At 47.0% G+C, this 22,237-nt stretch overlaps 1 protein-coding gene across 3 annotated transcripts; it reads right to left on the reverse strand.

Moving 5' to 3' along the window:
* Window positions 1-514: 514 nt before the first annotated feature.
* LOC105471778 (interleukin 1 receptor antagonist) lies at window positions 515-16,225 on the reverse strand. 3 transcript variants are annotated; one of them, XM_011724491.3, is made up of 5 exons: window positions 16,097-16,225; window positions 6,520-6,571; window positions 4,594-4,682; window positions 3,361-3,473; window positions 515-1,859 (listed from the first exon to the last, which is right to left on the reverse strand). In XM_011724491.3, the coding sequence occupies exons 1-5, from the start codon at window positions 16,104-16,106 to the stop codon at window positions 1,644-1,646; spliced, it is 480 nt and encodes a 159-aa protein (XP_011722793.1). In that variant the 5' UTR covers window positions 16,107-16,225; the 3' UTR covers window positions 515-1,643. The 3 variants fall into 3 exon arrangements, with proteins under 3 accessions (XP_011722793.1, XP_011722794.1, XP_011722792.1); XM_011724492.3 differs by lacking the exon at window positions 16,097-16,225 and adding an exon at window positions 6,710-6,772; XM_011724490.3 differs by lacking the exon at window positions 16,097-16,225 and having other exon boundaries at window positions 6,520-6,692.
* Between the last annotated feature and the right edge of the window lie 6,012 nt (window positions 16,226-22,237).

Genomic DNA, 22,237 nt, shown 5'->3' on the forward strand with positions numbered 1-22,237 from the left:
GGCCCAAATTTCACTGGGCCTTCAGAGAGAGCATGGCCTTGCTTCTCTCTGCATCACCAGTTCCCACAGCCCTCCACACAACAGCCCCATGTTGCCCATTTTGAACTTTGTATAAATGGAATCACACTGTATGCATGCTTTTGTGATTCTTGTACCCACAATATGTTTGTAAGGTTCATCTGTCTTGTGAGGTGCAGCTGGTTGTAATTCATTCATTTTCTTTGCCAAGGAGCATTGTGTTGTGTGCAGATAGATGATGTACGAATTCATTCTGTGATGGGTGCTTGGGTTGTTTCCAGTAGAGGCTATTGTGGACAGTGCTGCCCCGCATCTTTTTTGCAGACAGATTTGCTCTCGTATTATCCAGGGAGAGGAAGACTGAAGGAAGAAAGGAACTCTCAGAGAAGAGGCAGCCAGGCCCCAGCCTCTGGGGTGCAAAAGACACCTTGGTCTTTCAATTTCCCCAGCACTCTATACTCAAAGCCTGTCAAGACCAAGGACATAGTCAACAATATAGGCATTTTCAATATTTTATTGTAAAACAGAGCTGAAGTGACAGGAAGTAGGGATCTTTGCAGCCAACATATACAGCACTCATTCGCTGAGTACCTGCCGAGCCAGGCTAGGTGCTCGGCCCTGCATATACGAGTCTTTTTTCCTGCTCTGAAGAGCTCCCAGCCTGGTGGGGGAGATAGGCCGAGGCACAGTCATCTTTCATACACGTCTCCAAGTGCCAGAAACTCTACAATGTCAAGGAGCAATTCTTTCCTTCAGCAGAGGAGGAAGGAACCCCCAGGAGCCACATTTGCTCGGAGCCTTAGGAGCTGAGAAACTTCTGATAGGAGGTAAAGTACTGCAGGTAGCTGTAAAAAATCTGGAGTGGAGATGGAGCTCGGAGCCTGGGCAGCAGTGCCTGGACTGCTTATGGAACAGTCCAGATTATGGAAGTGTTTTAAAAGGAAAAAAAAATTATAGGACCAACATAGTACCATAACTTTTAATTTTTACAAATTGGGACATCACAAAAAAGAAGAAAAAAAATGGGAAAGCTACCATTTACTTTCACCATCATTTCACAAATGCAGGACTATTTTAAGCCCCCAGCCTCTCCCAAAAGAACATAATCTCCAAATGAAGTGCTCTCCTTCACGTGGACTAAAAAAGAAATCAGGAAATCCTTAATTTTCATTCTCCACAAACTCTTAAAAACCTTCCTCACGGACTGGCATTTGTTTGTAAAACAGGGTGTGGGAGCCACTTGGTGGGGGGTCATCAAGGGGCCTGATGTATCTGGGGCATGGGAACGTGGAATGAGGATGGAGGAGGCAGTGGGGAGAGGAGAGCAGGCTGGGCAGGTGGTCGGGGTTTGATCCCGAATGCAGAGGAGACACGGAAGGGCTTTGCGCAGGGGCTGCTGTGCTCTGATTCACACATTAGAAAGACCATTCTGGAGGCAGCATGGAGGCTGGTCAGTTGAAGAGGAGGCAGAGTCCTGTGACCAGGTTCTTGTGACTCCTTCTGAGGATCCACCCCTCAATGGCTTGTCCTCAGTGCCCCCATAGTCGGGAGCCCTGGGGCAGGGGGACTGGCAGTCCCTGCAGTCCTTGCCATGCCAGAATGGGAACAGGCAGGCCTGGGCAGTACTACTCATCCTCCTGGAAGTAGAATTTGGTGACCATGACACCCTTGTCAGGCATATTGGTGAGACTGACGGGCTGGTCTGCTTCCATTGCTGTGCAGAGGAACCAGCCCGGGCAGGCAGCAGACTCGAAACTGGTGGTGGGGCCGCTGTCTGAGCGGACGAAGGCGAAGCGCTTGTCCTGTTTTCTGTTCTTGCTCAGGTCAGTGATGTTAACTGCCTGGAAATCAAAAGATGGGTAGGTGAGAACTGAGGCCTAGGAAGGCCTGTGCTGCCTCCCTCTCCACTCCACACCATGACATGGCCCTCTGGACAGCCCAGAGTTAGTACAGGGGAAATGCTGTACGGTAAAAGCCCCCAGGGGCTCTTGTCTGCCACTCTGTGGGACTCTGGGACCCAGGTTTATTTATTTATTTATTTATTTTCCCCAGACGGAGTCTTGCTCTGTCCCCCAGGCTGGAGTGCAGTAGTGCAATCTCAGCTCACTGCAACCTCCACCTCCTAGGTTCGATTCTCCTGCCTCAGCCTCCCGAGTAGCTGGGATTACAGGCATGGACCACCACACTCATCTAATGTTTTGTATTTTTAGTAGAGACAGGGTTTCACCATGTTGGCCAGGCTGGTCTCAAACTCCTGACCTCGTGATCTGCCCACCTCGGCCTCTCAAAGTGCTGGGATTACAGGCGTGAGCCACCGCACCTGGCCTGGTCCAGGTTTCTTAGGACAGCAAAGACACAAAGAGGCTGTCCCACTGTCACACGTTGATTTTGGGAAATCTGGCCACTCTGGCCTCGGACCAGTAAGTCTCATAAATACACAGCACCATCAGCAGAAGCCAAGGCCTGTAGAGCTGGTGTTCTGTCAGGGTTTGAGCTCTGAGGAGATGAGGTGGTGGTGTGTTCCATGCAATATCCTAGCCATCCCCACTCCTCACAGAACAGGCAGTCACCCTCCAGAACAGTGTCCCTGTCTACTGGTAAGGGATGTGATAGTGCCACAGTATGGCCACTCACATTGAGGTTAAGGTTGCATCCAGCAAGCCCCTGAGACAAAGCCATGTTTTCCCAGGGCTGGGAAACCCACTAAAATTACATGAGATCAAGGAGCACAGGGCTCTGGGTGGGGCACCAACTAATCAATATGAGTCGATAAGGATTGGAAGAGAAAGGTCCTGAGGATGGGCTTTGCTAGAAGAGGGCAGATCCGAATGGGTTGGTGGCCTTTGAGCAAGGGAGTAGCACACAGAGATTCGGGTCCTGTGGGAGACCATTAGAGTGGTGGGCTCCAGTGCCTGTGCCTCCTGGTGCAGATTCCTATGCAGTCCCCTCTCACAAGGGGCTAGACTTAGCCACGTGAGTGGCTTTGGCCAATAGGATGATGCAAGCAGAAGTTATAATAAGCACCTGCATGTTGAGACTTGTCTTTTTGGAATAATCCCTTTTGAAGTCAGCCGCCATGCTGTAAGGAAGCTCAAGCTGACTCTTAAACACTGAGAGATCACAGGGAAAGAGAGCCTGGAGAATGAGGGACCATCTCAGATGCCCAGCGCAAGCCAGGCACTCTGCTGAATGCAACTGCCAAAGTGAGCCCAGTGTGTTCCACCACGTAGAACAGAACTAACTACCCAGCTAATCCTGTTCAAGCCATAGAATCGTAAGAATAAATTTGTTTTTCAAGCCACTGGATTTTGGGGTGATTTGATATCCAAAACAGGTTTTTACCTCCAGCTGGAGTCTGGTCTCATCACCAGACTTGACACAGGACAGGCACATCTTCCCTCCATGGATTCCCAAGAACAGAGCATGAGGCTCAATGGGTACCACATCTATCTTTTCTGGGGAAGAGCAGAGGGGAGGGTCAGGTTAATAGAAGAGGAGGCAGCAATAATGAAGAGACCCTGGGTATTTTTCTGTCTCCCCTGGTCCCACAAAACTAAAATCCCAAGGTCAGAAGGGCAGAGAGGTCTCATCTTCCTGGTCTGCATCTAAACAGAAGATTAAACCAAGCACACTATCCAGTTACTCCTAGAGGCCTGAGTCTCCTGGATGTTGTTCCACATGATTTCCATCTTTTCCTCACTTTCCCCAGGATACCCGTGCTCCAGGTCAACAGGTGTGTTGCTGAGGGGCAGGGAAAATGGCGCGAGGCCATGAGTGGGGCTCCACAGCAGCCTGGGGGTCTCTGAACCTCCTCTTTCCCTAAAAGGCCTCCATGCTCTCATGTAGCAACAAAAATCTCGGCCTCCTTGTGCTTCAGTGTGTTCATTAGGAGAACTACCAGGACAGGAAAGGTGGGTCTCATCCACTTTCAGAGTGAGGCAGGGGAGACAGAACGAGGGAATAGGGAAAGTGGGAAGGTGGAGGTAATACCATCCTACAACACCAAACAGGGGAGTGAAAACATCCTAGAAGGTTGGAACTAAAAGAATCGCACTTCCCGTCATCCAACTGACACCATCCCACTGAAGGGAAAGCTGAGGAACAGTGGGTGAAGCTTCTTCAAGTTCATCCATCTTGTTTAATACATGGACCAGAATATGGCTGAGTATGGTGTCCAGGAATAAGAGACATAGCCCAGCCTTATACATGGTGGATTAATTTGGGATTGAGTTAGGGTTTGAACAACATAGGAACATGGAGGCTTAATAGGCACTGGAGGAAGGGAACTGTCAACCTTGCCTTCTGGTATTTGCCCTTCCCAGCTGTGGCCCTGGGATCACTGTGCCTATAGTCACTGACCCCTGACCTAGACTCTACCTCTCCATGCCCTCTTCAGGCTGCCCTCATATGTGCCCTTTAGTAGCCAGGCCCTCCCAGGTTCAAACTTGAGTACAAACACCCAATAAGGATTAGGACGTTGCACCTAGTGTTTGTGCAGGCAGGCCATGCTGCTGCAGACAGAGGGGCAAGGTGACCCAGCGCCCACACACATTGGCTTTCCTGGCAAGTGCTCACCTTCTAAATTGACATTTGGTCCTTGCAAGTATCCAGCCACTAGTTGGTTGTTCCTCAGGTAGAAGGTCTTCTGGTTAACATCCCAGATTCTGAAAAGGAAAAGGACTCAGCTGTAGTGCACAGCTGCCATGGGCCCAGCCTTGTGCTTAGCACCTTCCCGTGTCCCCCAGAACTTGTTAAATTTGCATCCAGCTCTTCCCGGGGTATGGTATATTAGTATACCCATGGCATGCATGGATGAGAAGACTGAGGCTGACACTGGTTAAGAGGCAGGCCCAACCCTCACAGCTGGTGAGCTGTGAGCCCACATTTGACTCCCCTCCTCGCTTGCTTCCCATCTTAGATTCCCAGGGCAGGCACTTCTGTTTCAGCAAAGCACACTGCAGAGCAGCAACATCCAAACAAACTTTCTGGGATGCAAAAATGTTCTATAGCTGCACTACCCAATAGGGTGGCTGCTAACCACGTGTGGCTGTTGAGCTCTTGCAATGTGGATAGTGTAACCAAGGGTCTCGATTTTAAATTTTCTTCTCTTTTCATTCAATTAAGTATACATTTAAATAGCCACCTGAGACTAGTGGCTACCACAGCACCTAGTTAGAAGTTTCAAGAGACAGAACACCTTGCACCTAACTCACTCTGAGCCTTAGACCAGGAAGGTCTGTCCCTAGAGCCTTTCCTCCATTAGCTGGTGACCTGCTCAGAGTCCTGCAGGAGCAGCTGCCCTTGGGAACAAGCAGGCTTCCTCCCTACCTCAGCCAGTGGCTTGCTTCTGGGTCCCAATCCTTTCTTCTTGGTAAAGAGCCTCTCTGGTTGAGAGCAGGACTCAAAGCTGTGAGATGTAATAAACAGAGCCCCAGCCAGCATGTCCTGGGACCTGTGCCTCATATCCTCACCTGTGAAGTGTGGCTAACTCTACCCTCCTCATCAGGTGGCTCTGAAGAGCCCACACGCTCAACGAGGAGTGGCCGGGCAAACCAAAGTGCTTTGCATATGGCAGCATTGGCCTGTTTGTGATTATCCTAGTTTCTAGATTTAGCCTCAATCTGGAGGGATTAGACATTGCCTGCTGGGGCCTCCAGGGGGATCTCCTGGAGCTTCTAGCTGATCAGAGCAGGCAGAGGCAACCTGGGGAAGCAGACAGTCCCCATATCTGGAAGGGAGAGACTTGTCACTCATATGCCCACAGAACCTGACTTGCAGCCTCAACCCAGACAAACATAAAGGTCAGATTGGGGGAGAAGTCACCCGAACATGATTTCACTGCTGGAATGTCACGCAGCAGAGGGCATGTACAAGCAGTCCTGTCATTTCTGTCAGGATCACATCTTTACAATAGGGACGGTCTCACAAAGCCCTGATTCCATTTTCAAATCACAGTGATTTTCAGGCATTTTACAATGCACAGAATCCTGTTATGCTATTATCTGTGCATTTAACTTTCACAACAACCCGGTAAGGCACACAAGGAATTATCGTGAATCTCATGTCACAGATGTCACAGGTGGGGAAACCAAGGCCCCTGGAGAGTGGGACCCTCTGACGTGTCACCACAGACAGGCATTGCTCGTATCAGTCTGGGCCTTCAGGCTGTGCCCTGGTGCCCCTCTCTGCTTCTCTGTCAGCACATTCAGCTGGGCCTGAATCGCAGCCGCACTCCTTGGCATGCATCTATTACTCACTGGGTTGCTGAGTCTCTGGGAAAGTAAGACAGCCCTCCGGTCGTACCATCCACATCTGCGATATTTTGAAATACAAGTCCTGAAGCCCATGCACGTAACAGCCTCTTTCTTGAATAATGGACATCCTCTCCAGCCCAAACCCAGTTCTCAGGCCCTGTAGGGCCTGGCAGCCCCCAGCAGCTGTGATATGTTTCCAGTCTCCAGCTAATCCACCCTCACCTCCTCCTCCTTGGGGTAGCCTTACCTGAAGGCTTGCATCTTGCTGGGTTTTCTCCCAGAGGGCCGGCCGACGGTCTCTGAATGGAACAGGAAGAGGAGGAGACAGATTAGGTGACTGCCGAGGCCCCTGCAGATTTCCATTCTGTGACTGCAGCAAGACAGTGGACTGCCATTGTGGGCCCAGAGTTGCGGTTTATAAAGAAATAGTCACTCACCCAAGCTAGGCGTCTGCCACCCTGCCCCACTCTGAGAAGCGGAAATACCCTCCTCACATTTCCAAAAAGAGAAACCCTTGCTGTTGTCACTTTCAACCCCGCTAAGTGTCGCAATGGAGTGTTGTAACTGATTCCCTCCCCTTTTTCCCCTGTGCAATTTCCCCAAAATTGAGATTTCTATTTCCCCTTCATTGAGTTCCTGGGAAGAAGAGCACAATGGAAACCAAACTCCCTACTGTGCCTGACAGGTACCCGGAGTCTGTTTGTTGACTTTTTAAAAAACAGATTTGAGCAGAAAGGCCCTTTTTTCATAATAAAATGAAAGGGCTCCCTGCACATGGGACAGTCTCATGTCACTTTGTGTTCTTTGAAGGATGGACAGCCTTGGACTCCAGACCATAGATTGGCAAACATTCTGTAAAGGACGAGAGAGTAAATATTTTAGGTTCTGTGGGCCACGATTACTCAGCTCAGTTGTCTGTTTCACAAAAGGACATTGGCAATCCATAAATCAACAAGCCTAGCTGTGTTCCAATACAACTGTATTTGCAAAAGCAGGGGATGGACCGGATTTGGCCTGCATCTGCTGACCCCTGATGTAAAGTGAGTCCTTCTGAGAGGTGCTTTAAAATCAACTATTTTCCCACTATCTTACGTCTTTAAAGTTATGGTCTTGGGACGATGACATAAACTCAGCATTTGGACAGGAATGGGTCTAAATTCAACCTCTGCCACTTGCCATGTGCCACCCGTGTGACCTCGAACAAATCATTTCATTAGTTGAGCCTCTGTTTCTTCACTCTCAGAATGAGGGTGGTCGTGTCTTTTTCACAGATGGATGGAAGGAAGGAAGGGAAAGAGGGAGGGAGGGAGAGAGGAAGCAAGTGTAGGGAGGAAGAGGAGAACTTCTGGCCCATAATGGGTTCTGATGCACATTAACTTCCTTCCTTACAATATTCTAGACAGGAAAAAGGTAAGCATGCTCCTATTTTATGGGTAGGAAAAAGTTGAAGAGAATTTCTGCATGATCTACGGGATGGACAGTGCTGGCGCAGAAGTATAGGTTGCAGTGTTTTAGAGCTGGACGGGAGCTTGGCAATCATCCTGTCCCAACCTGGCATTATTTTCAAGAAGACTCAGAAAAGACTCAGACAAAAAAGCGATCTGTCCAAGGTCACACAGCTTGCTGATGGCAAAGGCGTGCAGAGAAATCCAGGTCTTCTAACCTCCAGCCCCGGGCACTTGATTATTAACAAATGCTTCAGAAACTTTAAACTCTAATACTTAACACACTTTGGGAAGTGGCAAATAAGTAGGCAGGTTAATATACATCACCTCCTTCAGCTAGTCCTCACAAAAACAAACAAATGAACTAACAAAATGTCTCCTTGGCCCTCAAAGGAAGACACTATTTCTCAAACGTGTTTCAAAAAGAATGGGTGGGCTGGGCACGGTGGCTCACGCCTGTAATCCCAGCACTTTGGAAGGACGAGGTGGGTGGATCACCTGAGGTCAGGAGTTCAAGACCAACCTGGCCAACATGGTGAAACTCCATCTCTACTAAAAATGCAAAAATTAGCAGGGGGTGGTGGCATGCACCTGCAATCCCATCTACTCGGGAGGCTGAGGCAGGAGAATCACTTGAACCCAGGAGGTGGAGGTTGCAGTGAGCCAAGATCATGCCATTGCACTCCAACAACATGATCCTAGGTAACAGAGTAAGACTCCATCTCCAAAACAAGAGCAAAAACAAAAACTATGAGTGACTCACTCAAGGTCATGCAGCTTGTGAGGACAGTACAAGAATACAGACAAAATGTCAAAATGTTTACTACTACAGCAGTTGATCTCGATGAGTCTGCCTATTTTCAACCAACAAATCAGAATCTTTCTCTCAACCAACAAATCTTCCAACCAATAAATCAGAATCAAACACTTTGTGTTCAAAGAGTTAATCCTGCAAAGGTGGAAGGCTATGAATGACTTTCCCAAAGGTTTAAAGAATGCATCCTTCAGAGAAAATAGAACATTTCTGCAAAATTGTGTCAACTCCCTGGGTGATGGGTTTTTTAGGCAAAATGGCATGTCTGTATTCCTGTACGGTCCTCACAAGCTGTGTGACCTTGAGTGAGTCACCCATCCTTTTTGACATATGTTCGAGAAATAGTGTCTTCCTTTGAGGGCCAAAGAAGCATTTTGTTTTGTTCATCTGATTGTTTTTGTGAGGACTAGCTGAAGGAGGTGATGTACATGAACCTGTCTACTTATTTGCCACTTCCAGAGTGTGTTGAATATTAGGGTTGAAAATTTCCGAAGCATTTGTCAATCATCAAGTGTATCACTTTATCATCACACCCTCTGAAAGAGAAGGCAGCTAGCACCTGACTGGGATAGGTTCTCTCCTATCTGTCTGTCTTCAGTCCTCTGGAATTGGAAAGCCGTAATTCTCTCAAAAAATGTCCTTACAGATTGCGGAAGAGAAGTGGCTTGCCAAGGTATGGTGGAGAGTTCCATCCTGGCCACTGCCCTCAGACAGCATTTCAAGTAAAAGCCCCACCCACAGTGTGGCTCCTAGGTAAATGTTTCTCTGACCCCAGTCTGCATTGAAAGAGTATTCTCCTGGAGAAAAGATGCTCGGGGCTCCTGCTCTGTGTCATTTCCCCACTGTGTCCTGAGAAGTGGCCCAGCCTGCCCTTTCTCGATATGCAGAGGGTGAGGATGGGGGTGGTCCCTGGGGCAGGAGTTATGGAGTCTAGGTCTGAATCCCCCTGTGTCATTTCCGAGCTGGGCCACCCCCACACAATGTACAGAGACTGTCTTGGTCTCAGTTTCATTATCTGATAGAGTTAATAATAGAAGCCACGTCATCAGTTACTATACAGATTGAATGAAATGCTGCACGTGATGAATCATGCCTTGACCCTGGCACTTGGGGAATACTCACACCGTGGCTTTTGTGTACGCTTCTTTACCCCGGGTAAAGTGGGAGAGATCAGGCCCAGTGAATGCCCCAGCCCCTTGGTCCTGCCGTGCACTCCCAGCCTTCCTGCTCTGTATCCTGACCCATCCTCCTTTCCCAGTCCAGTCTCCAGCCTGCTCTGACTCCAAAGGAGGGGGCTGTCAATCACTGTGGCTTAGGGAGAGGAAGAAAGGGGACAGGGGAAGCTCTCTCCCTCTTCCTCACGCTTCTGGCCACAAGTCCACTCTTGGTTTCATGTTATCTCACCCAAACAGTTGGCGTCCTTATGATTTCTGCCCACAGGAAATCTCTGACTAATCTTATTCTCGGTTCTGGGTCCTCAGCACCCCCCCAGTTCTGCTTCCTAGATGAAGCTTTAAGACCACAGCACATAAAGGACTATGCCTTCCCAGTCAGCACCCACAGCTTTCACCGGAGTTCCTGGTCATCACAATTGTATCTAGTGCCTTCTATGTGCTGAGCCCTGTGCTACCAGACACTAGAGACATCAGGAGCGTCTAAGCCCCATGTAAAGGGGTTTTGGTGAAGCAGAGAGATAGGGAAACCAGGTTTTCCATGTCTTAGGAGGGACACTGCACTGCTGCAAGGAGACACATCTTGTGTTGATGCTTGTAAAGCGTTTAGCACAGCCACCCACGTGGGAAGTGTTCAATAGGTGTTGGCTATTTCTCAACATTGGTTAATTGCATCTTTCAGTTCTAGGATTTCCATTTGGTTCCTTTTTTGTGTAGTTGTTAGTTCTCTGCCAAAAATTCCAATCTTGTGTTTTAAATCTTTGAGTATATTCTCCATAGTTCTTTCAAAGTCTGCCCCGATTCAAATCCATGATTTGAATCCCTGCTGGATCTCCATTTATTGCCTGTTTCTCCCTGATACACAGGTCTTCTTGCATGTGCCTCATTCCTTTTTAATGACTGCTGAATACTATATATTAAACACTGTAGAGGTCATTCAAGGCTCTGGATGATTGTTATCTGTACCCTGAGATGGTTCACTTTTGCTGCCGCTGGACAGGTCAGGTAGGCCAGGAGCCTTTCAAAAGCAGGTAACCTCTACCCTAGCAGGACTTGAGATCATTCAGAGGAGGGCTTCAGTACCTGTGAAGGCTGACCCAGATTTCCAAATTGGGTGGGGATTATCAGGGACCCTCCTTGTAGGTAGGATATAAAGTACAAATTTTATCTCCCCCACCAAGTTCCGTGAATGCTCAAAATCTCAGCTGAAGTTTTTGAAACCAGCACATGTGCCCAAGAGTAAAGGGCGCCAGTGCTGGGCTCCACCTCACTGGGCTCAGACAGTTCCTTACAGCCTTGGCCATTCTCTGATGCCTCCAAAGAGATCTTTTGGAAATATGTTTTGTCTAGCTTTTCTAGTTATTCATAGCAGTAGAGGTGGTCATAAACAACCTAGGCCAGAGGTATCTGATGTAATCTACTGTTTTGTTTTGTTTTGTTTTTTGAGATGGAGTTTCACTCTTGTTGCCCAGGCTGGAGTGCAATGGAGCAATCTCAGCTCCCTGCAACCTCCGCCTCCGGGTTCAAGCAATTCTCCTGCCTCAACCTCCCACATAGCTGGGATTACAGACATGTGCCACCATCCCCCCGCTAATTTGTATTTTTAGTGGAGACAGGGATTCACCACGTTCGTCATGCTGGTCTCGAACTCCCGACCTCAGGTGATCCACCCATCTTGGCCTCCCAAAGTGCTGGGATTACGGGCATGAGCCACTGTGCCCTACCCATAATCTACTTTTTAAAAATCTTATTATTCAGGACGGCTGGAGTTTGAATGGCATTTAGAGGTAGGGGTAGGAAAAGTGATTTGAAAAGTTGGGTGAGGTCCAGAGAAGGAATGGCCTTTAATGCCACCCCAATGAGCTGGAAACTTACCTTTTAAAAAACTTAATAAGAGGGTAATGTTGTCAGGTGTATTTTATTAAGATCATGTTGGAGACAGTGGACAGATGGATTAAACTTGGATGGGGTCATTGACCCCGAAGGCAGAGCAGTGGTGCGCTGGTAAATGTTTAACAATTGAATCTCCAAGAAAAGTTTCCATTTGCCAATTTCCATGACATAATACGCCTACCACGGATAATTTCAAGCTACTGACGTGATATCACTGAATGGGGAGCTGGTGAGACATATACACAATCGGATCCTGTGGGCTGCAGCACCCCAGAGAGGCAGGAAGATTCAGCCCTTCTAAAGGGAAATTGTCTCCACATTTCTTAGCTCCAACTTCCCTCCTCCTCAGCCCAAATGGCTCACCCCACAAGTTTCACCCCCCCCTTGCAGAAAACAATCCTTACTGACAAATCCAGTTTGTCGGGAAGCTTTAACAAATTTCAGTACAAACATTTTCATCTGGACCTCCTGGAGCTGCATTTGTGTCACCCAAGCACTATTTGTGAAATGTTGACAGCCAGCTTTGGGTGGACAGATGTGCACCCTGCCTTGTAATGACTTCGTCTCACATTTAGTGGTTTCAGCCACCACTTGAATCCTGAGTGTCACAGGACACACCACACAATATAAGCAATATTGTTTTCCAAACTTTGTAAATTTTTGCTAAGATAATGCTGCAAAGACTCCAGTTGCTCTTTCTGAGTCATGGGTAAAAACTTTAGTACAAAGAAGAGAAAGAAGCACAAGAAATACAAACCCCCAGGGTATAATCTGATGTCTTCTTTTTGTTAGTCCCCACTGACCCAATCCTGCCAATTAACCAAGTTAATTTTAACCAAATCCGTCAACTTATTAGAAGCTCCCTAAGGCAGCAGGACAGGTTTGGAGACATCTGTCCGCCTGAGTACCTCTACTCTCCAAGCTGCAGCCCCCAGGCTTGCTGCTATCAGAGTGAGCACCTCTTCTCTCCTGGATGATGAAGGGGATCAGGACATGGTATATAAGCCAACTGTTATCTACAAGAAGCTACTCTCCTCTTGGATCTAGATGGTTAACTTCATGTGAATCCTTTCTGAGGTTCAGAACCTTCCAAGATGATTTTTGCCCCAGCAGTTTATGGGTTAGCTATGGATCTGCCCTGAAAGTCATTACCTATGTAGTTATCTTGTGTTTTCAGAGGTACACGTTTGCTCTTGCCTTCTTGGCTTTGATGATTAGTTTTATAATCCCCCTGCAGGCAGGAGGAAATGGAGAAGAACAGACACCATGGGGAAGGGGACAACTGTGTTGCTTAGTTGTTGTAGTTTAGGCTCTGTGTTACGCTTTCACACAGATCTCCTTTTGTCTACATAACAGCTGTGCAACGTGGACAGACATACTGACACCCACTTTTAAAATGAGTACAAATTCATTGTTACTTTACAGAAGAACTCAAGGTTCAGGCTACTCTGTCTATGGAGTGGCCATTCTTTTATTCCTTTACTTTCTAAATAAACTTGCTTTCACTTTGGGAAAAAAAAAAAAAAGAAGAAGAAGAAGAACTCAAGGCTTAGAAAGATTAACTCACTTGCTCCAGATCCTGGACAGGCCAGGATTGAAACCCAGTTTTGTTATTTCTTCCTACACTGCAGTCCTGCTAAAGAGGCTGCTGAGTTTTTTCTCTCTGCTTCATTGCATGGTTAACAGAAGCAAGAATTACATTTGTTCCTATGGTGTTTCTTTTGGGCTGAACTCCCATCTCATAGAGTAACTATTTAGTTCATAATTGCTTGAAAATTCAGGGAGGATTTTTGGTAATAGAAAGAAATGATTCTAAAACCTTACACAGGTTACAGGGAAAGCGCTTTACCTGGTAAAGTGGACTAGAGTGACAATTATCTTGGTTTGTCTAGGACTTTCTTGACTTTATTACTGAAAGTTCTACACCTTGGCAAATCCCTCAGTCCCTGAAAAACTCAGATAATTGGGTTATTCTAAATTATCAACCCTTAAAGGGCACTGGCACCTCTGGTGGCTGCTGCTGCAAATTGCAGGCACAATTAATGATTGCAATTGTACCCTGCCAGTGTAGTCTGTTTTTATTAGCAGAGATGTGATCCATTTTATTAGACAACAGATAGATAGATAGATAGATAGATAGATACATACATACATACATACATACATACATACATAGAGCAATCACATAGGAGTATTCAAAAACCTTAGTGAGTCTGCCACTTGGGAAAATAAACCATAGTAGATATATTAGTAATCAATCATTTTCATTCTGATTAATTATTTATTAAAACATTCATCTTTAATTTCCTTCAACTACATAATCAAGATATTGTTCATCGCTAGTAGCCTAAAATTGTTTTCAGACTTGGATCCTAAAAAGGATTTACCCTTTTAGTCAGCACTGTCTTCACCTTCTCCTCTTCCTCCACCTCCTTCTTCATACAAGTCAGCTGTGAGAGAAGTGGTGGGACCCCATTGTGTAGAGAGAAAGCAGAGGTCCAGAGAAACGAATGACTAGTCCAAGGTAACACAAAGTGTATGCACATGGTTCCATCTCTATCCTTTACCCTCTGTGCTCACCCTTCCAGTTTCCAGTCAGAGTATGAATCCCCTCAACTTTTCTCTTCTTGGCACCCTGTTCTGTGCTTGGCAAACATTGATACCTCCCATATTCCTGGCCTTACTTAGATGGAGAATGTGGTTCCTCTGCCCAGGGAACATGGCGTCTTCACTAAGCTTATTGCACTTGTTTCCCGAATTCAATCCAATTCAAGTTCACACACATTTATTTAGCACCTATTGTGTGTCAGTTCAAAGTATTTTGGGATGAACCAGTTTTAAGCACAGAGATTTATTTCTTCACAATGTATCACTATCTGGTTCTAAGAATGGTTCCAGCATCCTACTTTACATATTTGAAAAACACATAAGACCATGGGCTAACATTGTAGCACAACCCACCAGGGACCATTGTACCCACTGGGGGACAGGGGAGGATCTGCTGCCCCCAGAATAACTGCTTGTGGTTGACAAAGCAATTCCCCTCTCCATGATTTCGTTAAGTCTCTGTGCCCCCATAGCATAGTGTAGTGGTTTGAAGACAGACTGTCTGCAGTCAACCTACCTCCTCCTCTTATACTAGCTGTCTGGCCGTGGGCAAATTACCTAATCTCTCTATATCCATTTCCTCTTCTGAAAATGTGAGCAATAATAGTCCTTCCTCATAGGGTTATTGAGAGGTTTCAGTGGGATAACCCATGTAAAGAGCTCAGCACGGCGCCTAGCTTGTAATGTGTCCATGACACATTAAGAGCTGACACTTCCATTGTGCTTATTACAAGCTAAGAGTTGTTCAGCTTCCTCTAGACCTCCTCTTAATACCCAGAAAGGAGAGTAAGGAAAGTAAGACCCAGAAAGGAGAATGGCCTGCTCATTAGAGGCCAATTTTATTTTATTTTATTTATCTTTATTTATCTATTTTTTTAAGACAGAGTGTTTCTCTCTGTTGCCCAGACTGGAGTGGAGTGGTGTGATCTCCGTTCACCGCAACCTCCGCCTCCCGAGTTCCAGCAATTCTCCTGCCTCAGCCACCCAAGTAGCTGAGATTGCAGGTATGCACCACCACGCCCAGCTAATTTTTGTATTTTTAATAGAGATGGGGGTTTCACCACATTGACCAGGCGGGTCTCGAACTCTTGACCTCAAGTGATCCACCCACTTTGGCCTCCCAAAGTGCTGGGATTACAGACATGAGCCACTGCGCCCAGACTCGGGGGCCTATTTTAAATTAGAAACTTAAAATTAGAGTCTACAGACCAATGATCCTGAGTGTTTTTTCCTTTGTGCCACACAAATCCTAACCAGAGGTTGCAAACTGGCAGCTTATAATTTAAATGTTTTATCTGCTTGCTTTATTGTCTTATTTAATCAGAATACTATACGCAACGAAATCAGAATATCTGACTCTTCTGGAAAAGTGAGAAGTTCTGGCCACCTGGGCCTGCATTCTCTTGTGACAACTATCTGGTGGAACTGACTAGTGCCAAGTCCTTAATTCTCCACAGTTCCCACCCTTCCCTGTCAATCAACCCTCAGACCTTGTGGCTCAGTGCCACATTCTATTAGTATTTCTCATTAAGTTCACACTGTTCTTTCTCTCATTTAACAGAGCTATTTCACCAATTTCCCTATTCTATCAACAGTTGAAAATGACCCCCACACTCCAAGGACTCTATGACTTTTGTCACAGCAGTTACCCCTCTCTGTTCACCTGCTGCTCCAGCAGGCACTAGGCTTGCAGCCCCTGCCTCAGAGTGCCTGCATGGTCTCCCACGGATGCCTCCCTGTGCCCAGGTCCCCCAGACAGGCCTGCAGCCCCATGCGCTTGACATTTTCCTGGACGCTTGTTCACCAGAGCCTGAAAGCATTTGGTAAACACCAATCGTAGATATTTTCCTCTCTCATTTCTCAGGTGGAAAAATAAGAGTGGAAGGAGCTTACCTAAAGCCATGGGGAGGCCTGATAGGACAGGAGGTCTTCCGAGGTCTTCCAGACTCTAACTCTAGACTGAGCTGCTGCCCATAAAGTAAGTAGCATCCAGGCAGTACCTGGGCCACAGCCCCTCCCAGGGTGGAGCTGCTCCTCCTTCCAGAACACCTCAGAGAGTGCAAGGAGGAGCCCAGCCTCTCCTCCCACATACTTGCAGAGGGCTGGCCAGCATGAGGACATGGGCCGGCTGATGGCTGACGTGATGCCAAGCAGGCCCCGTTTCCAGGAGAGTGACTCAGGCAGGCAGAAACCAAACTGGTTCTTATCTGCGTAAGATGAGAGGTCACATGCAGAGAACTGAGCTGGGCCTTCATGCTTACCCCAACCCCGACTGCCGCCAGCTCATGCATGTGTGCACACATTCATTCAAAACACACGTGTTGGCTTCATCCTGTGTGCCGGGCACTCTTCCAGGCATTGGGAACAAGCCAGACAAGGTCCCCAATGCCCTAACGAAGGAAAACAGACAAGAAACGAGTTAACAAATAAAATAACTTCATAGGGCATATTGCCATAGGGAAAAATCCAAAGCAGGATATGCTTTTGAGGGACCTAGGAAGGGGTGGCTATTTTAGGGAAAGTGGTCAGGGAAGACTTCTCTGAGAGGGTGACATAGGAGCAGAGACCTGAGCAATGTCAAGGAAGGGGAAGAATATTCCAGGTGGAGGGAACAGCAAGGGCAAAGGCCTTGTTTGAGCACCACGTGGAAGCCATGTCTTAGGGAATAACAGGGTCCATCCCCGCTTCCAGTTACCCCCATGCCCTATACCTGGCCTCTGCCATGACATTGTCCACAAGGCCAGATACTCTCCCCACCTTCTCTAGAAGCACCTGATGTTCTGAACACTTCTCCTCCTTTTTGCCATTGAGAATGAACCTGCTGTAGCTTCATGTCTCTGCATTCTGCCATCAGGGAGCAGACAACTCACAAATGCTTAAAGCCATCCAAGTTGATGGGGAGCAGTGGCAAGAGACCCCTGGGCAGGATGCAGTCCTGGGTCTAGTCCCCAGGTCTGCAGCCAACCAGTGGTGTGTTTTGGGGGGGAACACCACTTCTGCCCTTCAGACCTCATTTTGACAGCTGCAAAATGGACCTGATGCTCCCTGCCCTATCTTAGACTTCGGGCTCACCGGAAGGATGAATGACACACAAACTATAAAATGCTCTGTAAATCACATGCATTTACACAGGCCCTTGCTTCAGGTAATGCCTTCATATGCAGATGAAAGAGAGAGGAAGAAACAGACCAGCCTACTGGCTGCCACCAATCCCACCACCTTCAACCTGTCCCTTCTGACAGGGAAGAATGCTCTCATCTGCAGAAGGGCTCATAATTCATAAACTTCTCAACAGGGATCTGGTAAGGGCCTTCAATTTCCTCTAACGCTGCAGACCTGGACTCATTCCCAGGGTCTCTTCATTCAACTCACAGGGCCTGAATGGGTCTGGGAGGTACAGGGAGTCGGCCACAGGAAAGCCCCCACCCCCCACCCCGCCTGGGTGCTCCTGACCACAGGGACTTCCCATGGGGCCTTCACTTCCTGCTGTCTTCCGCCTTGGCTCACCAAGATGTAATGCCAAGGTGTGTAAGGCTTGGCTGGAAATTTTTGAAGCAGCTTTTGTAGAGAAATTCCTGCTGGCCTAAAGAATCAGAAACTAGATCTGTAAACCTGGAAACTTTGTAAATGTCAACTTTGTAAACCTAGAAAGTTGGGTATTGGGGCAGCCTGGGAACCTACCAGGATAGCCTGTTGTGTCATCATGGTGTTGTACTTTTCTGTTATGACAACAGGAGGAGGACACAGTAAGGTGGGGTCTGGTGGCCAGAGGTTCAAATCCCAGCCTCATGAACTATAGCTGTGGAATCCTGGGCCACATCTATAAAATGAGGGTAAGACTCTTGTCCACCTCACAAAGTGCTTGTGAGGACTGGGCTAACAACTGTAAAATGCTTGGCATGTGGTCAGCATTATTTAAGTACTAGTCATTACCATCAGAGGAAATAGATTGGATTTCTTCCCTGGGGAGCTAGGGGCCTGGCTGGTCCAGGGTCAGTCATAAGAGAGAAAACTAGGCTTCCAGTCAGGGCCAGGGGACTACAAGTCGATTAGCATGCAAGGCTGGGAGTTCCCTGGTGGTCCCAACACTGGGCACATCCAGGGTAAAGGGATGATTTATGAGCATCTGTAGCACCCCAGTGCCTGGTCCACCCCAGAACTCTTCTTTGAAGGCCTGCCTCCCTCTACTCTAAGGCTATGAAGCTCTGAGGGATCAGTGGCTTAGCCTAGGGAACTCAGTGCATCTGAGAAGCCTGGAGCCCAACATCCCAGAGATGGAGAACACTGGGAGGAGTGAGAGAGCTGGCATTTGGGAACCTTGGAATTCCGAGTGACTGGGGACTCTTGATCATGGTGAGGGGGCTTCTGAAGAACCCTGAGGATCTGCAACCCCAATGATGGTGACTGGCCACTTGCTTCAGCACTAACCTGCCAGCCTGAGGCACAGGGAAGAAGGAGGTAGGGGAAGGGTAGAAGAAAAGGGAGGTGTCAGGAATGGAGGAGCAAGATATTGAGGTTTAATGTTATTAGAACCCCTCTCTTGAATTGAGACAGTCCCAGGCGAAGCCCTCTGGCAGGAGAGACTCCAAGGCTCCCAAAGAAAGTCCTACTATGGGAATGGAAATCTAGACCACACACTAGCAGGGGGGCCCTGGATGCTGGGAAGACTGGGAGCTTGGGTGGGTCCCTTCATTCCAGCCAGTGGACAGGGGCATCCTGCTTCCTGCTAGCTTAGACACACGAGGTCAGAGCAAGGTATCTGAGGTTTGAAAATACGTGGGATCAGTTTTACAATTCTGATGACTGTAAATCCTTGAGTTGTTTTCCAACTTGTTTATCTACGACCGTAGTTGTTTATACACAGTCGTAGATAAACCCTTAAGGTTTTGCAGAGTTCCTAAGAATCTGCTCAGCCTGGCTCCAGACTCAGCTTGTGAAACAACCCCCGTTGTTCTCTGAACTACAGCCACACCATCCTTTTGGTTTCTCAAATTCACCTCTTTCTCTCACCTCAGGACCTTGACACAGGCATGGAACCCCCTTCCCTCCCCTGCTCCACGGACTAGTTACCTATGAATGGATACGGAAATTGTGGTATCTATATACATACAATGGAATATTATTCAACCTTGAAAAAGAAGGAAATCCTAACATTTGTGACAACATGGATGGATCTGGAGGGAATTATGGATCTGGAGGAAGCTGAAGTCACCCTTAAGACTTCAGCTCAGACTCTGCATTTATGTGATCCTCCATATAATATCTGTCTCCCAGGGCAGGTCACAGCAAGCACCATGTCTATTTTGTTTACTATTATATGTCCAGCTCATAGCCCAGGATTTGGTCCATAGAGAAATGAATGGGAAACCACCACTCATATTCTCGTTCTCTCTCTCTCTCTCTGTCTCTCTCTCTCACACACACACACACACGCACACACACACAGACTCATACATCACCATAAATAAATGAGACCCCCGATCATAACTTTGTAAATGGTCACACATTGAAACTTACAAGTTCACATCAATTGTGGTCAATATATACAGACTCTTGTTAACCTGTAATCCACTCTTCTGGGAGCTACCTCCATCACCACCACCACAACTCACAGAGCCAACTGATTACACATGTACCTGACCTTGTCCCCAGGCCATGGCTCACTGGACTTACGGTGGGCAGCTGCCTCAAACTAAACCAACACCAGGAATAAGAAACTGGGACTAGAGTTCACAGGGGCCAGGCAGCGGGTAACTGCTCTCAAACTGAGCACTCCTGAATCCATAAGCCTTAGGGTGGTCACCTTCTGCAGGTGCACAGAGAAGCAGAGAAGACCATTCTGCTGAGAGAGAAGAACAAAGCAAACAGATAGAGGCAGGAATGATAACATTATGGCTTTTAATAGAGAGACAATTACTACTGCCTTAACTTCTCATAACTTTCCTACTCCTAGTTACTGCCTCTCACAATATCTGGCTGCATTTCCTGTCACTGTGTCATGTCTCACAAATTCCCCATTACCGCCAAAACCAGCTCAAGCGTGTCCACCTCCTGCAACCAAAGTCTTACTTAAATAACTCCGCAAGAGTCAACAAGCAACCCATAAGGGAACTGAGGAGTCAATACAAATGAAAACAGAGGGAACTAATCCAGTAAGGTACACATTGAAGAATCCTTGACTACATTGACATGGTGCATCCACGGCCACAAAGCTCACAGACATGAGTCCGTTGGTTCAGTAATTTATGTGTGAGGCTTTGTCTGCCCAGCACCCAGTCTCATGTGGCTGAGCAGCTCCTCCTTTTCTCAGTCCAACAATTTTTAAACTACTTGATTGAGGTACAATTGACATATAAAAAGCTGTACATATTTAATATTTACATCTCAATTAGCTTGGGAATAAGTATACTCCCATGAAACCATCACTGCCATCAAGGCCAGAAACATATCCGTCACCTTCCGAAGTGTCCTCCTGCCCCTTAATTATTACTATTGTTGGTAAGAACATATAACATAAGATATACCCTCTTAGCAATTTTAAGTATATAATACGGTATTGTTACTTACAGGTACTATGTGATATATTAATAGTAAACCTCCAGAACTTATTTATCTTGTATAACTGAAACTTTGTACCCTTTAACTATCACAGCTGCATTTCCACTTTTCTCCTGCTCCTGACAACCAGTATTCTCTCTTCTTTAAACTTGACTATTTGAGATTCCACATGTAAGCAAGCTCTTGCAGGAAATGTCTTTTTATGTCTGTCTTATTTCACTCAGCATAATTCCCTCCAGATCCATCCATGTTGTCACAAATGTTAGGATTTTCTTCTTTTTTAAGGCTGAATAATATTCCAGTATATATATATATATATATATATATACACCACAATTTCCTTATCCATTCATCCATCAGTTAACATTTAGGTTCTTTTCATATCTTGGCTACGTGAACAGTGTTGCAAACTCCAACCAGCTTACCCCATCCTCAGTTACAGTACATCGGGTACATGACCCAACTCAGACCGATACGAATCTTCCTGATATTATTCAAGCTGAAACTGAAGGAAGAGGTGCAGTTCCTCTTCCTCTCATGCTGCAAAACACAAGGTGGTAGAGCCGTCAGTCAGCTAGATCAAGGTGGGGTTATGTCACTTGCAACAACAACCAACAACCGTAACAAAAGTGTCCTTCCTAATGTGTGTTTGCCTCATGAATATTTACTCCCAACCACTGTGTGCCAGGTGCAGTATTAGATTCTGAGGATACAACGGTCAACAAGGTAGGTGTGTATGTGTCTTCATAGGATTCATAGTCTTCACACCTCCAGAAAACTACATCACCACATAATATATGCAACGATGAAGGAGGCACAGGGTTTTGTGGGAGAACAGAAGAGGAACACCCCACTCAAGCATGGGAGTGGGGTTAGAGGAGGAAGATGGAGGAAGAGGGAGGATGAGAAGCCCCAAAGTAAGAGAAAGCATGGGTGGGGAATGCAGGCAATTATAAGTCACAGAGCTAAACTGTAATGTCCAAAGGGAAAAGCAAGAGGAGCAGCCTACAGGGCAAGGGGGGCTCCGGCCTCCACACTCACATTCCTTCACCTTCTCAAGGGCCTCAGGATTGGGGTATAGTTGGGGACTTGAGAACTTCCAGCAGGGGAGACTTGGGGTGGCAATCTTTTTGGAAGCTGGGGAAGGGCTAGCAGCTGTTCAATTTGCATTTTCCTCCTTACATTGTATACTTGTTTGGAGGAAGGGGAGTTGGAGAGCTGATTTTAATTATAGGGTCCTATACCCAGAAAAACAACTCAAGTCAAAGAATATCTCTGTTGATTGTTGCATGTAACACGGTGGCTGGGCCCTCGGAAGCTCTGCCCCAAATGTTGGTCACTTAAGCTAGCTTCCTTTTCTGAGGCCAGGGGCTTTCACAGGGAAGGTAGAAGCCATTCAGACCATGGGATTTTGCAGTGCGTCAGAATTCCTGGAGAGACTGGCCTACAAACCTCTCTGTGCTCAGTAACAGGAAC

The sequence above is a fragment of the Macaca nemestrina genome, chromosome 13, assembly GCF_043159975.1.
Source record: "Macaca nemestrina isolate mMacNem1 chromosome 13, mMacNem.hap1, whole genome shotgun sequence".
NCBI lineage: Eukaryota > Metazoa > Chordata > Mammalia > Primates > Cercopithecidae > Macaca > Macaca nemestrina.

Bases quoted from the DNA above. Each gene is read 5' to 3' on its own strand.
- LOC105471778 (XM_011724490.3), bottom strand. From the start codon at position 6,635: ATGGAAATCTGCAGGGGCCTCGGCAGTCACCTAATCTGTCTCCTCCTC. The intron at 3,474-4,593 runs GTGAGCACTTGC...GCTCTTCCCCAG, and splicing joins ACCAAATGTCAATTTAGAAG to AAAAGATAGATGTGGTACCC. The intron at 1,860-3,360 runs GTAAAAACCTGT...TTTGATTTCCAG, and splicing joins AGACCAGACTCCAGCTGGAG to GCAGTTAACATCACTGACCT.